The sequence below is a fragment of the Anticarsia gemmatalis genome, chromosome 1 (assembly GCF_050436995.1).
Source record: "Anticarsia gemmatalis isolate Benzon Research Colony breed Stoneville strain chromosome 1, ilAntGemm2 primary, whole genome shotgun sequence".
NCBI lineage: Eukaryota > Metazoa > Arthropoda > Insecta > Lepidoptera > Erebidae > Anticarsia > Anticarsia gemmatalis.
In genome coordinates, this window is record NC_134745.1 from 10,474,329 (window position 1) to 10,491,093 (window position 16,765).

The 16,765-nt window shown below is 37.1% G+C and overlaps 2 protein-coding genes across 4 annotated transcripts in view; one reads left to right on the forward strand and one right to left on the reverse strand.

Moving 5' to 3' along the window:
- Window positions 1–561: 561 nt before the first annotated feature.
- Mtr4 (exosome RNA helicase Mtr4) lies at window positions 562–13,391 on the forward strand. Its single transcript, XM_076118685.1, has 18 exons — window positions 562–760; window positions 836–976; window positions 1,094–1,336; window positions 1,777–1,951; window positions 2,236–2,347; window positions 2,663–2,865; window positions 3,207–3,447; window positions 3,991–4,181; window positions 4,301–4,402; window positions 9,222–9,395; window positions 9,556–9,658; window positions 9,945–10,117; window positions 10,432–10,623; window positions 10,926–11,167; window positions 11,527–11,763; window positions 12,123–12,285; window positions 12,648–12,810; window positions 13,197–13,391. The coding sequence occupies exons 1-18, from the start codon at window positions 657–659 to the stop codon at window positions 13,352–13,354; spliced, it is 3,117 nt and encodes a 1,038-aa protein (XP_075974800.1). The 5' UTR covers window positions 562–656; the 3' UTR covers window positions 13,355–13,391.
- A 355-nt stretch (window positions 13,392–13,746) lies between these two features.
- Window positions 13,747–16,765, reverse strand: part of stol (voltage-dependent calcium channel subunit stolid) — a 55,210-nt gene continuing 52,191 nt past the window's right edge. For all 3 annotated transcript variants that reach the window (XM_076118713.1, XM_076118705.1, XM_076118722.1), the window contains one exon: window positions 13,747–16,723. In XM_076118713.1, the coding sequence (XP_075974828.1) occupies window positions 16,625–16,723 (99 nt within the window). In that variant the 3' untranslated portion in view covers window positions 13,747–16,624. The remainder of the gene's footprint in view (window positions 16,724–16,765) is intronic.

Genomic DNA, 16,765 nt, shown 5'->3' on the forward strand with positions numbered 1-16,765 from the left:
CGGTCACGTGACCGTTGAGTCATAACAAATGTTGCCAAGTAGGTGATAGGGGGGACTGGTAAACTGGCAAAAATAGATATTTTAACTAAAATCCATTACATTAATATATGTTATTCGATGATGAGATATCTGCTCTTAATATCTTGAAATTGTCTATTTTAAGTTAATATCAAAATTTTAAAGTATTATTTTAGGGAGGATTAACTTTAGTGGGTTTGAAGATTGGCAACTCTCTTAAAACTTGTTTCGAGTGATGCCAACTTTAAGAAAATTTCCCTGAATGTAGGCGAAATACCTAGTATATGATGTTTTAACCCGCAATGGTGGAAATATTTCAAATGTTAAAACTTTTTATGCTCAAGCAGAAAAATTTATATCAATAAAAAATGGGGTAATCAAATCGTGAATAGAATTTCAAGTATCAAGCACCTAACCAACCTAATTTTCTTTTAACCTTCCATATGTGGAGAGGTAGATAATGCATTTTTCGCTTGATGTTCTAATAGTTTGTAGTTTAGTTTGGGAGTTGAGACTAATAGGATTGGTTTTTTAGAGAGTATGAGGCTTTGAGGGCTGGTAGCCCCGATCGTAAAACGTCACGTAGTTTATTTTGTGTTATTGTGAGGTTAGAAAATGATCAAATGTGTATGAAATAAATGAAAATGGGTGATTTAAACAATTTGTTCGATTGTTTTGATGAGCCGGCTGCTAATCAGCCACCAGCAGCTATTCCTAACGTTAAACAAGAAGATAACAAAGTGTATGTTGCGTATAACCTATAACTGTTGTTATTGTTTAAGATCAAGAAATGTGAACGTTCGTGTTTAATTTACAGAGAGGATACATCTGTACCATTAGAAGGACCTAGTCAAAAACGTGCACACAACGACGAGGATGATGATGATACACAAAATATCAAGAGATCAAAACAGGAGGAAGATGAGGAGGGCGATTTTGATATCACTAGCGACATAAAGTGAGTACCAAGCATTTACTTTGTATGAAATAATGCAATAATTACACAATATCTACATTTACTTATATATTTGAGTACGGCTTATCCTATATTTATGAGATTATTATCATGTTTTAGTGTGAATCTTCTGAGCTCACGCATAGTGATACATACTATCGAGACTAGCGAGGGCTGTACTCACGAGGTGGCGATACCACCGGACCACGAGTACACGCCACTCATGCCACGAACCACTGAGCCGGCTAAACAGTACAGTTTCATACTAGATCCCTTCCAGACAGAGGCTATACTTTGTATAGATAACTTGCAGTCAGTCTTGGTGTCTGCACATACTTCTGCTGGCAAAACTGTGGTGGCTGAGTAAGTATTCTACAATGTAGTTTTTTTTTATTGCGTAACTTTACTCAATATTGAAATAGAACAGATTATACTTATTTAATAATAGGCCAGCAAAAATTTGCTTCCTGCATGATGGATAATTACAAAAATAAGTACCTATTTATTTGTCTGTTGAGCCTGAGCGTAATAATCAGGTGCATAATCAATTATCATATAAAAGTGTATTTTATGAGCATAATTACAATCTACTAAAGATTTATATTATTTCTGCTAAGGTGGGCTGTCAGAGAAAAGCCTATAGTATTAAGGCTACCTCTATACTTTTGTATAATAAAATAAACAACAAAAAAATCAAGTAATACTAAAAATGTTAAAAGATGTATGCTTATCTAATAATATTGTCTGATCCTCATGTTCAGTGTCAGTCTCATGTCCTGATGTTCACTTTCTCCCTTAACCAGGTATGCTATTGCATTATCACTGAAGAACAAACAAAGAGTGATATACACAACACCTATAAAAGCTCTTTCTAATCAGAAGTACAGAGAGTTCTCTGAGGAGTTCCACGATGTAGGTCTCATCACCGGTGATGTGACCATCAATCCTTCTGCTTCCTGTCTTATTATGACCACAGAGGTAAGGTGACACTTATACTTTTCAAGTGAGAATCATAAGTGTACTCTGGATATAAATGTAATTTGAAAGTGTGCTTGGGCTAGTTTCTGCAATGCATTAACACATGGAAAATTAAAAAAAATTAAACAACAAATTGATGTCAACAACTCCGGTTTTTTGTAGGACTGTTTATCATAAAAGTTCTTATATGATTATTATTGTTATATTGTAAATATATTTTTTTAAAGAATGATGATTAAAGTGCTTTATTGAACTAAGGCTAATAAGTATGTTTTTTGTTTTAGATCTTAAGGAACATGTTATACAGAGGATCAGAAATTATGAGAGAAGTGGGGTGGGTTGTGTTTGATGAGATCCATTACATGAGAGACAAAGAAAGAGGAGTAGTCTGGGAAGGTATGTAAATTAAAATAAACAAATACTACAAAGTTAAAAGTCAAATTATTTACTAGAATGCAATATCTATTTCATGTTACTGCCAGATAGTTATAGTGCTATTACCTAGTTCAGCTTAAACATAGACTGTATTTAAAATTGCCTCTGAGTCGACCGTTGGTCTGGCTCTTGCTGGTTGAATATAGTCTAATGTATTTACTCTTATTACCGAGAACATCCCTCACATTTGGGTGGTTTCCATGAAACTGGCAGCTAGCTGAATAATGGCAAGACAACTGTTTTGTATTAAAAATGTAATTTTTTATTTTCCAACAGAAACTCTCATTCTACTTCCCGACAATGTCCACTACGTGTTCCTATCAGCTACTATACCGAACGCGCGCCAGTTCGCTGAATGGGTGTGTCGACTTCACTCGCAGCCTTGCCACGTGGTGTACACGGAGTACAGGCCGACACCATTGCAGCATTACATATTCCCTGCTGGTGGGGATGGCATACATCTTGTGGTTGATGAAAAGGTAATTTGGAACATAATATTGGCAAGTAGGTTGCAATACTATGAGATTTGGATTGAGACCCCCGCCATTTAGTTGCATAGATTTGTTATATTTTAGTCCATATGAAGTTTCCACATTTCAAAATGTTCTACTGATGATAGCAAGCAAGAATGTATGGGACTTAGTTGAAGCATTGACAAGGATGAATCATTTTCCAGATGAAAAGCTGCAATGCTTACTGTTTCGCCATGCATTTAAATATTCATAACATTTGGGTACTTAGAAGGTATTTGAGTAAAAAAATGATGAATATGAATGTCTTTATTGTTGCCTTCAGAATTTATGTATACTGTCGTTTTCAGAGTATTTTCAAGGAAGACAACTTCAACACTGCCATGGCAGTACTGAATAACGCAGGTGACGCAGCTAAAGGCGACCAGCGGGGTCGTAGGGGTGGGTTCCGAGGAGGCAACCAGACCAATATATTCAACATTGTTAAGATGATCATGGAAAGAAACTTCGCTCCCGTCATCATATTCAGTTTTAGTAAAAAGGACTGTGAAGCTTATGCTATGCAGATGGCTAAATTAGACTTCAACACAAGTAAGTTTCTAATCTATACTAATATTATAAAGCTGAAGAGTTTGTCTGTTTGTTTGTTTGAACGCGCTAATCTCAGGAACTACTGGTCCGATTTGAAAAATTCTTTGATTGTTAGATAGCCCAGTTATCGAGGAAGGTTATACGCTATATAACATCACGCTACAGTTATTAGGAGCGGGGAAGCAACGAAAAATGTTACAAAAACGGGGAAAATTTTGACTCATTCTCTTAAGTGACGCAAGCGAAGTTGCGCGGGTCAGCTAGTTATATTGTAAAACCTAACTAGTAGTTATTGGCGTTGATACATTTCGTGTTTCTATATAGTATGGAATGGTTATAAATATGCTTGCTGCAGAAAGTGAATGGTAACAAGTGAGTTTTGGGAGTAAACAATCATGTATCCTGAAACGTAAATGGCAGCAAAATAAGAGATGTTATATAAGTGGGTTTTAAGAGCAAAATACTTCCTCAGAGGGGGTCTCTAGCTTATAATAGCCGTTATTCAAAACAGTCTGAAGTTTTAAATAAAACCGTTATTTGCAGTTGAAGAAAAGAAACTAGTCGATGAGGTGTTCAACAATGCGATGGATGTATTAACGGAGGAGGATCGTAAACTGCCACAAGTCGAGAATGTTATACCTTTATTGAGGCGCGGTATTGGCATCCATCATGGCGGACTACTACCTATATTGAAGGAAACTATTGAGATATTGTTCGGCTTGGGACTTATTAAGGTAAAGAAATATAATTTTGGTACTCTAGTCCGACAACTTATAGAGACTGGTACTAAGTACTACACTGGTAAAAAGGTTTCTTGAATTATTGTTTAACGTTTTTTATATTATTGTTTCAGGCGTTGTTTGCAACAGAAACGTTTGCCATGGGCCTTAACATGCCTGCCAGAACAGTCGTGTTTACGAACTGTCAGAAGTTCGACGGAAAAGATTTTAGATTTGTAAGTTTCCTTTATAATATATCTGCTCTGAAAACTGTTTAAGCCGAAAAAGATTGTTATAAAAATTTTGGCGCATCAAAAATCTATTTTACGTTATCTCCTTTAATCTAGAACTCACCTTTCCGACTTAATCCTGTGAATTAAAAAATGTTAGATCTACAGTCCACACGCCAGACCGGCCTTTATATCCAAGCGGTTTGTCAGTTGGTTTGTCACCTCTATTTCAAAGTTACCGACATGATTCTTTGAAAATAACCGTCAATCGCACTTTTTTTTGATATAGTGTCAGCTGGTCGACGTATTTGTTGTTAACTGTGGTGAACCTAAACTCCACCTAAACTCCTTCTACTCTATGGTAGATGCCATATATTAATCATATAACGATTTGGCATTCTCTGTCAATAAATATATCAAACACGTAATGCTCGTATTTTATTAATACATAATATTGGCGACGAGGAAAAAAACTGAACCTAAATGGAAAAGCTACGTAAAAAACGGAGCACCCTACGTGGGATGCTCACCAGACTCGATACCTACATCGAGCAGAGGGCGACGATGTCTGACGAGGACATCACCGCTCGCTCCGCAGCCTTGAAGGACACCATAACAGCACTGCGAGAGTTACAAGAGAAGATAGAAAACAAAACCATAGATGATAACGATGAAACAGCGTATTTACACGAACAAAATTACGGCTACGAATTCGAAGAACTTCACACTATTTTAGTATCAAAACTTTTAACAAAAAAAACCATTATTCAAGGTCAGCGACAGGAAGACCAACATAGAATATACCAATACCATAAGATTATACCAAAAATACAATTTAATCCTTTACATGAATCAGAAACGTTCAATAACTTTAAAAAACGTCTGGAAGTGTACTTTAGACTTAATGAAATTACTGAGCCCCACATGAAGACAAATATTCTTCTGTCTACATTATCACCAGAACTCCATGAAAAATTATGTGATTTAATAGCACCAGACGAACCATTGAATAAGACATTTAACGAAATTACTGAAACACTTGACGACTACTTAGACCCAAAACCTAGCAAATGGGTTCTACAACATAAATTTATATCGAGAACTCAAAAATCGGATGAAACAGTAGCGCAATACGCCGCAGATTTAAAAAAGCTTACTACCAACTGCGAATTTAAATGTCAACACTGCCTGAAAAACATTTCAGAAAGCTTTTTATCTCTTCAACTCATAAGAGGATTGAAAGATAGCGACGCACGTACAAAAATTTTACAAGACCGAACAGTATGTACATTTAAACACCTGACACAGATTGCAACATCTATTGAAATGAGTAAAGCAGAAAATACATCAATGCTTCCGAATGAACAACCAAGTAGTGACAATATCAATAAAATTTCCACTGATTCCTACAATAATTCAAAAAAATCTCCTTTTAGAGGAATCACACCAAGAGATTTAAAAGGGAAATGTTTCCGCTGTGGTTTAAATCACGAAACCAAGAAATGTAGCGCTATAAACATAACATGCTATAAATGCAAGAAGGTCGGACACTTAGCTAGTGTGTGTTTACAACGGCGCTCAGATGCGAAGCCCAGTAAGACTACACCGGATATAAATCAATTAAACGACTCAGCGATAAGCGATGATGATGAATGGAATGATATTAATGTTATATCTGGTGAAACATCCGGAAAATACATGATAACGGTACACATTGAACATGCTAAGATGAAAATGGAATTTGACACTGGAGCCACACTTACTTCTATGTCATTACGAGACTACAGAAAATTGAAAATCGGCAAAAGAATCTTTAAAACTAATATAAAACTAAAAACATATACCGGCGAAGTAATCGAACCTGCAGGTGTTGCATACGTTCAATGCAGATGCCAAGGAAAAGAATTCCACGGTAAATTATACCTCATCAACAACAACGTTGACCCCGTTTTTGGCCGGAGTTGGATGAAAGAACTCGAAACTCTAAATTTAGCAGATATAAAAACTTTACAGCAATCAGAAAATCTAGAATTAGACCAGCTTTTGGAACTTTACAAGACATCAGTATTTCGATCCGACTTAGGCGAAATACCCAATTACAGAGGACACCTAAATCTACAAGAAAACACAAGACCAATTTTTATCAAACCACGTAGAATACCGTACGCTTTAAAAACCAAAGTGGATGAAGAGATCGAGCGACTATGCAAACAGGGTGTCATCACGAAAGTCGACCACTCTGATTGGGGTACTCCAGTGGTACCAGTTGTCAAACCGAATGGGAGTATCCGATTGTGCGCTGATTATAAAGTTACACTAAATAAAGTCATACAAGATGAACAATATCCAATACCTATGATAGAAGATATATTTGCAGAGATGAACGGAGGTAAACTATTCTGTACACTCGACATCACCCAGGCATATCTCAACATGACAATGGATGAAGAAAGCGCAATGCTACAAACACTAAGTACGCATCGAGGCACTTTTAAGGTGAACCGCCTAATGTTCGGCGTTAAGGTCGCGCCGAGCCTTTGGCAGAAATTTATGGATAAACTCCTTCAAGATCTCGAAGGTGTAAAATGTTTCTTTGATGACATCATCATTCAAGGCATCAACAAAGAACAATTACTACAGAGACTTAAGCTCGTGTTAGACAAACTAAAAGAAAGTAACCTACGAGTAAACAAAAATAAGTGCCACTTTTTCAAAACAAGCATCGACTATTTGGGACACACTATCGACAAAGAAGGTCTACACAAAAACAGAGAAAAGATTAACGCAATAATTAAAACAGAACGCCCAGTCAACACCGCAGAATTGAGGACATTTCTTGGAATGGCAAATTTTTACAACAAATTTATACCCAACCTATCATCGATCACGAATCCACTGAACAACTTACTCAAGAAAGAATCTAGTTTTCGATGGTCTACAGAATGCGAACAGAGCTTTATACACATTAAAAAAGAAATTCTAAGCGAAAGAGTACTTATACATTTTGATCCCAAGAGGCCCTTGGTTCTTGCAACAGACGCATCTCCACTGGGAATCGGAGCAGTACTATCACATAGACTCCCAGATGGATCAGAAAGACCGATAGCATTCGCTTCCAGAACACTATCGGATAGCGAGAAGAAGTACAGCCAAATTGACAAAGAAGCTACTGCCATATACTGGGGATTGAAGAAGTTCTTTTATTATTGTTACGGTAGAAAATTTATCCTAGTGACAGACCATAAACCACTGACAATAATTTTCCACCCACATCAAACGTTACCAGCAATGAGTACAATGCGATTATTCCACTACGCTCATTTCTTATCTGGATTTGACTACAACATTGAATACAGAACTTCGCCTAACAACTCAAATGCAGATTACCTATCCAGGTTCCCAGTAGAAAACACAAAGGCAAACAAAATGGACCAGAATTACAGCTTTCAACTTCAACAAATACATACCATTGATGTCAACCCAAATATCATAGCGAAAGAGACAAGTATTGATTCCGATTATACACCATTAGTACTCGCATTACAAACTGGCCGATCACTTAAAACGCTCGGTTACAATGATAATGAATTTACTTTACAAGATGGATGTATACTAAGAGGAACGCGAGTCTTAATCCCAAAAACATTACGCGAACGAGTGCTGGACGAACTACACCTCGGTCACCCGGGCATTGTGAAAATGAAGCTACTGGCCCGCAGTTTTGTATACTGGAAAGGAATTGACAATGATATCGAAACAAAAGTTAAGTCCTGTAGAACATGTAGATTACAACAAAATGAACCAGAGAAAGCACCACTACACCACTGGGAACACCCAAAGGGCTCCTGGCAAAGGCTTCATATTGATTTTGCCGGACCTGTTTACGGATACTATCTTTTAATAGTTGTAGACGCATTTTCGAAATGGACAGAGATTATACCTACTAAATCAACGACAAGCTCTTGGTGCATCCAAAAATTGAAAGAACTATTTTGCACCTATGGAACACCTCTACTCCTTGTCTCAGACAATGGCCGACAATTCGTATCGGGAGAGTTCGAAAAATTTCTAAAAGACTGTATGATTTCGCACAAAACCTCTGCTCCATACCACCCTGCAACCAATGGACAAGCTGAACGATACGTACAAACAGTCAAGAGAATCTTACGAAGCTTAGAGGGAGAAAGGGGTAATCTTCAAGAGAAACTTGTCATGGTAAAAACTCGCCTCAGACGGACACCAAACTTGAATGGTCAGACACCTTATCAGTTAATGTTTGGAAGAGAAGTTCGAACAGCATTACACTGCATGTTTAGAAACACCCATAAAAAAACTACATCAAAACATCAAGAGATCAAGGTCAGACAGTTGGAAGTCGGCGAACGAGTACAGGCCCGTGACTACACGAGTGCTAAGCACCATTGGCAGTTTGGTACTATCACAAGACGTCTAGGCCGACTTCATTATGAGATCCGCACCGACAACGGCGATGTCTGGCGCCGACACCTCAACCAGGTGTTGGCTGCATCTTACATTCAGCAGAACAGCTAAGAGGTTAGGAGGGGAGAAATGTGGTGAACCTAAACTCCACCTAAACTCCTTCTACTCTATGGTAGATGCCATATATTAATCATATAACGATTTGGCATTCTCTGTCAATAAATATATCAAACACGTAATGCTCGTATTTTATTAATACATAATATTAACACTCCTTTTAAGAATGTTGAGTAAAGCAGATACTGTTAACTTAGAGTCTTAATAATAACTATGAAACTTTAAAGAACCTGTGGGTAAATAAACTGTATTTTTTCCCTTTTGCTAGATATCGTCAGGCGAGTACATTCAGATGTCAGGTCGTGCTGGTCGGCGAGGTCTCGACGACAAGGGGATTGTGATTCTCATGATTGACGAGAAGGTCACCCCCACTGTGGTTAAAGGCATGATCCAGGGTAAAGCCGACCCCATCAACTCTGCATTCCATCTCACTTATAATATGGTAAATACACATTTCATTTAAAGCTTAGCTATAATTTTATACGTACGAAGTCTCATCATAACCTGATGGCTGATTACTGTGGGATTTTGTATACCATTTTTATCTGTATGATTTTTTTTCTTATAAACATACGAGAAATAAAATAAGCAATATATTTTAGGTCCTGAATTTGTTACGAGTTGAAGAAATAAATCCGGAGTATATGTTAGAGAGGAGTTTCTTCCAATTCCAAAATCAGGCGGCAATTCCAGATCTTATAGACAGTAAGTATATTATATAATTTTTGAACGGATTTTTGCTATAATTATCTTTTTTTCTTTATTCAGAAAAAAAAACAATAAAAAGTACGAATTTTACTTTTAATAAAGACCAGTGAAAACTTTTAGAAATTTCCTAACTCATCATCCTACAGATAGTTTTCTAAGCTCAAACTAACTAAATTTTCTCCTTCCGGGTTCAAAGTTAAGCTATTTTGAACGAAAGACTGCTTGGTATAAATATACTATATAGTTTTCTTAACAAGAATACAAATTTATATTTTTTTGCCAGAGGTGAAAGCAAAGCAGAAAGAGTACGACTCCCTAAGCATAGAGCAGGAGCACTCGATAGCTGCGTACTGCAACATCAGATCACAGCTGGACCTGTTAGGCGATCAGTTCAGGTCTTTCATCACCAGGCCTGAGTACCTAAAGCCGTTCTTACAACCTGGGAGGTTGGTCAAGGTATGTTACAAACGTTATATACGTATACATACGTACACGTGTACGTTATTTGATATTGGAAAAGGGCCTTCTGTTTTAGACTTATGCCTTGTTTACGTGTCTTTATTCGGATAGAATTGGCATGGTATATATTGTTATTACAAAAAAATACTTTTAACTGAAACATACCCTTGTTGCGACCTAATGTAATAAATTTAAGAGCTAATCAATCCCCTCTTTAATTGCTTACTTATTAACAAGAATTCTAATGGAACATTACTGTTTTAAGATGTATTTATTCCCCCACAAATACTTAAATATGTTTATGTTTGTAGGTTAAAACAGAAAAGTACGAATACGACTGGGGCATAATAGTGAACTTTAGGCATAAAACGGGCAAAGGCCGTAAGCCTCAGGACGAGAACCCCCTGTCCGCCGAGACTAGTATTATAGTTGACATACTGTTGCACGTGAAGAAATCTACGGGAGACGGGCCTGATAGCAATGCACCGTGTCCGCCTGGTGAGGTGAGTTACAAAAAATACCTTTAACAACCAATTAAACTATATAGATATGTTAGTATAACAATAAGAATAACTGTGTGTGTTAGGAGTCTTCGTTATCTATAATGTGTAAAAAAATATTTTCAACGATTATATTATGTGCGGGTAGCGCAATTTACGTGTAAGACGTCATACGGGTACTAAGTGAATTTCAAGAAATCAAGAAATTTGTTCACGTTATAACCATAACTTGTGGCAATTATCAACGATTATACAACTTATTATTAAAACATACGCCAATACAAAAAATACTATTTTGTTTCTAGGCAGGAGACGTCGAAGTAGTTCCAGTACTGCACACATTAATATATCAGATTAGTTCCCTTCGCGTGTACTACCCAAAAGATCTTCGGCCGCCAGACAATCGCAAGTCAGTTCTCAAGACGATAGGCGAAGTGAAGAAACGTTTCGCCGACGGACCGCCTCTACTGAATCCTATAAAAGATATGAAGATCAATGACCCAGTCTTTAAAGAATGTGTGGATAGCATCAAAGTGATGGAAGAAAGGTAATTTATGTCATTCTTTGTTACTGATTGTCTAGTGCAGTCCTTTTTAAATGAGTTTCAGCCGAGAAAAGATTATTATAAACAACAGTTGTCGCACTTGGGAGTATGAAAAGATAACATTTTCTTGCGTTAAGGCTAAGTATATTTAGTTATTAAATGGTTTTTATTCTGTTTATACAGTAACATGTCATACAATACCTCCTACTGTAAAAACAACAAAAAAAGGAATAATAAAATAAAATTTTAAACAAGCTCCTTTATTACAAGCTTAACATTCGCATGAATTAGTTCTTTTGAAGAAACTATGTATTTGAAGTAACAAAGAAAAACGATAGTTGGTAATCCACGTTCATTTGTAGACTGTACGCGCACCCGCTTCACAAAGACAAGAGCCGTGGCGCTCTCACGGCAGCGTTCGAGAAGAAACAAGAATTGTACGAAGAACTAGCAGTCGCCAAGGCCGAGCTGACGAAGGCCAAGAGTATACTGCAGATGGACGAGCTCAAGAAGAGGAAGCGAGTGCTGAGGCGACTCGGGTACTGCACCTCCGCTGACGTCATAGAACTTAAAGGACGTATCGCTTGCGAGTTGAGCAGGTATATTGAGGTTTTATTTTTACTATATTATTATATGATGGTGACGGATCCTATTTCTTGACTTCTTGGGTTTATGACAATAAATACGTGCAAAGTATTTGCCTTTTTATCAAAAAAATATTGCGTTTTTTATGAAGAAGAATCATAAAAGCATCCTATAACACTTCAATGTGCCATTAATTATACTGAGCTATTTAATTATCCGCACCAATAAGACCCCATTCGGATATGTGACCTTGACCACCAGTAAATTAAACAAATAGTAAATTTGTTTATTGTGTCTCATTATTAATGAAATATCTTTTTAAAGGGAAGCGGACATGTATCTTCAGTACTTTTATAATGTTTTTGTTCTCCAGTGCTGACGAGCTCCTATTGACGGAGTTGATATTCAACGGCGTGTTCAACGGGCTGACGTCGGAGCAGAGCGCGGCGCTGGTGAGCTGCTTCGTGTGCGACGAGAACTCCTCGCAGCTGTCCGCCAGCGGCGAGGAGCTCAGACAAGTGCTTAGACAGCTACAGGTCAGAACTCTAAACAACTTTTACCTTTTTTTATTGAAATTTTTTTATACATGAGTCTGACTACCTTTGTGGCGCAATCGGTAGTATTATTTCCGCCTGTTGATCATGAGGTCTACGGTTCGATTCCCCGGTCCGGTAAAGTACTATTGGTAAATTCTTATTTACATGTTTGTTTCTTAAGTCCAAGTTTAATATTTCGATGTCGGACAATTTTCGAAATGAATGGTATCATAATAACAAACAGACGAAATTTCGTGCAAAGTAATATAATTGAAGATATCTTTGTACCTAGCAATGGTGCTATTCTTACCACTTTTAGTCTACCGTTGCACTTTGAATTTTATAACGATTGCGTGTTTCAGGAATACGCTCGTCGTATAGCGAAGGTGTCTATAGACGCTAAGATGGACATCGTAGAAGAAGACTACATTGGCAAGTTTAAGTGCACACTCATGGACGTGGTGCTCGCCTGGTCTAAGGGCGCCTCCTTCCTGCAGATTTGCAAGATGACTGATGTTTTCGAAGGTAACAATTTCAATACCGTCATTGTCTTATTAAAGTTGTTAGATATTTATTGTACCGAAATATAATGAGCTACTTCGCCGTTTTCTGATTGATCGTAGTAATTATTGTATTAATCGAAAATCAGTATGTTTATTTATTCCTCGAGCATTCTTTATCTGCTGTAACAAAAATGTCTTGTGTACTAGGATACAGGAATTAACGCTAACACGCATTTCACTTTGGAATGCCTGACGTTTCGGCGCAGGTTTAAGCTCTAGCCGTGGCCGAGGGCTGGCTGACCCTTTATCCATGCGCCATTTTTATAAATGGTTGATAATTATTTGAGTCCTAAGCGAATTCAGAAACGTATCTATGTCAAAAGTTAATTAATTTATTTTTATTCCCAGGTTCCATAATCAGATGTATGCGTCGGTTAGAAGAAGTCCTCCGTCAGTTATGTCAGGCGGCCAAGAACATCGGTAACACAGACCTCGAGAACAAGTTCAGTGAAGCGATCAAACTGCTCAAGAGAGACATTGTGTTCGCCGCCAGTCTTTATATGTAACGTAAGCTTAAACTAATATTATATAACTATCATCGTATGTAGTGTTTTATTTGAACTTTGTAGTTGTATTCTCGTTAGGTGGTCGAAGTGTTATTCTTACCTTAGTAGCAGTATTATGTTGAATAGGTAGTTGTTACATTAAGATAAAGCTTAATGGGGATATTTTTTTGTATTACGGAGAAAATTCTTTATGGTCGATGTTAATCGGTTTATACATTATAAAATTATTTTATGCTTATTCGCATCATAACAGTTTAAAGTTCTTAAATACAAATACCTGAAAGTGGTACCAGAGAAAGTTTCAGTTTGGGCGGCTGGAGCTCCTAACCAGAACCATTATGTTTATGATGTGGATGAAGAAAGATGGGTGCAGGGGGAATCAAAGCACATAGTCACAATGTTATAAGAGAACTTTATTGTTGTAATTACTGTATATCTATAGCATGAACTGGCAAGTAACAAAAAGAACAGTATTTTACTAGAATTACACTAGGGAACCATGTTCACACAGTTGCGTGCCGAAATATACAACTAATAACTAAGTATAACAAATCAAAAATAGTGACTTTAAAATGTACTCTCCGTTCCGAATCATTATTATCAACACGAATTTAGTTTATAGTAAAAAGCTATGTCCGAACACAATAAATAGACAGTGGAGATGTTCGGCGTGGAACTAAGAATGTACAAGGTACTTAATATAAAATGTATTATCATACACAAGGGTAAGTTGTGCGCCTCCGCACCTAGACAACTATTTTAACGAGGACCCTGTCAATGTGGGATCAATAACTTGCGCGCCATCCACACGCGACACTAAAAAACATTGATAAAGACCTTATTAAAATAATCGATTTCAATATTGTAATACATGAAAAAATTTAAAAATTGCTTACGCTATAGTCTCATTTGGTGCCTGAATTGATATGTCCAAGAACTAAACGCGAAATAAACGCTAACTCTGTCTAACTATTACATGTTGAGTAACTAAACGAGGTATTTGTTTTGTGTCTATAGTTACATAGAACTAAATCCCGCGAAGTGCAAGTCAAAATATCTGCACGTGGTACGTTGCCGCGAGCTCCGCCTATGCTATGATAAGTATACGCTATTATTATCGTTTAATACTTAGACGTAAACAGTAAACACTCGCCCCGCGCGTTCGACTGCTATGGAAGACTCGACGCTTACTAGAAGCACTTTCAATACATTACCAGTCGTTCGCCACTCACCAGTTTAAACAATCTCTACGCCATTAAATCGACTCCTTACTGTATTATTTATACAAAATGTACAATTTCTCAAAAGCGCCTTCAACGATATCTGTTTTATAGTTTGTGAGTATGTGTGTACGATTGATTATGTAAGTGTACGCCTGCACATTGACGACAGTAATCTCGCTGTTAACAGTAAACCGCTCGCTTGGGAATATATACTTTATGTAAATATTATTGCTTTATTTCTACAAGTTCTCTATTTTATGCAAGAGAATGTTAATGTCTAAATGTCTTTGGGTAATGTATTCTAACTACTGTATCATATAAATGTTGGTAAAATTGCTTATACAATGCCATTTAAGTGGCTATTCTAAACTCTAAGCCCGCTCAGTTCTCGTTCCTCTTAATATTAGAAAATGTCGCGATTATCAACGTTATCAACGTACACATTAAGAGATTACTGTGATCAATCTACATAATATAAATGCTAGCTTGCTATTGTCCGCCGCGGTACACGGAGTACGCCCCTCCAACCCTCCAATAGAATCCATAATAATCATTGTGAGACAAATTGTAATATAGTGGTTTGGCACTCAATCTCTCTCGGCTATCTTTATTAGGAATATCTGTATAAGCATGTATTACTTTTGTACTATTTCAATAGTTTGTTACATAATGGACAATAGCAAGCCGTATACTCGTGTACATAATGACTATTCAATATATGATATATAAAAATTCTATTAATGTAATTATGTGGATCTGATGTTTACTCCTATGTAACACTCACATTTAGGTTAGGTACAAACAAGTTAATAGGTAAATACGCTTACTCTCTTATACTCGGAAATTGAAATTTACGTATGAAATAGAATGTCAGTACTTATTCAACGTCCCGACACGTCGACCTTTATCTAGAAACAATCGAAAGTGATCGTTATGATATGCAAATAATTATTGTTACAGATCGATATGATGAAGTTATCTTTACGACAGCAGAAGTCGAATTTGAACGACCTATTATATATTAGCAACACACTTTCTTAAAATTGTAGTAGGCCATTTAAGTTAGTAAAATATTTACAATAAAAATACGAAACTGTTTACAGTTTCTTTACGACATTACTCGAAGATTAGGCGAGAAAATCACTAACGACTATTATGGAAAGTCGCCAGAGACGCAGGTGTCGCCAGCGCCTCGACTGTTATAGTTTGTGTGTGCGTACACATAGACGTGTACGTGTACGTGTCCGCACACACGTGCACACGAGCATGCTCGCACACTTATAGGCCGAGGTGCTGCGACGCCTTCTCGACGACACAACGATGTATTACATTACACAGGCACACATAAATATAGCAAAAAAATCTCTACAAACAAATATTTTCTTATTTACATCAACCCCTATGCAACTATTCAATAAGTTTGCGATTAATTTGAATGACAGATATCAAGAAATAAATCGAATTAGGTCTCAACATAGGTAAATTTTTCTAAAACAGTTTCAAACGATATTAATATTTTACATTAATTATCTTTCAATACCTATTAACATTAGCTATAATTTATAAGATCTCCAAGTTTGTCATAATCCTCGATTTAAATTTAACAAGATATTCGTTACCTACCTATTTACCGTATGCGTCTGCATCAGTTACAATATGAAAAGTGTCAACTTAACAGAGAGGAGAAAATATTTCAATAATAATCGTATCCTAACTCGACTATAATCCTGTCTCAAAACAAGATCAAAAGTTCACTTGGTCGGACCAAAACTTCAGTCGGTAAAATTGATCAAAACTGTAACCGTGCGCGAGCCGCACCGCACCTCACATACAATCTGCTCCTCACTCACACTCGAACACACGAACGCCATGCTCGGTTGAAGCTTTCCCTGAACTGTCGTAAAAGTCTACGAGGTAACAGTTAAACAATCGACCGGATTACTCAAACTGACGGGGGACAGAAAGCTTCACACGCACGATGGCGTTCCAGGGCCACTGTGGCCCTCACGTTGGTAAAGATGAAGGTTTATGTTAGCACGTGTTGCAGTCACGTGCTTAGCACCAGCCGCAGCAGCAGCGGCGCCACCACTGACATCAGCGCGGGGAACATGCGCTCACCGCGACCACACGATAGTATCTCAATTTCCTGTTGCCAAAATAATAAATGTTATTCGTACTAAAAAGGTAG

Excerpts from the sequence above, each read along its gene's own strand:
- Mtr4 (XM_076118685.1), top strand. The coding sequence starts at position 657 with ATGAAAATGGGTGATTTAAACAATTTGTTCGATTGTTTTGATGAGCCG. Across the intron at positions 9,396-9,555 it reads TCCATCTCACTTATAATATG|GTCCTGAATTTGTTACGAGT; the intron begins GTAAATACACAT and ends AATATATTTTAG. Across the intron at positions 11,764-12,122 it reads ATCGCTTGCGAGTTGAGCAG|TGCTGACGAGCTCCTATTGA; the intron begins GTATATTGAGGT and ends TTTGTTCTCCAG.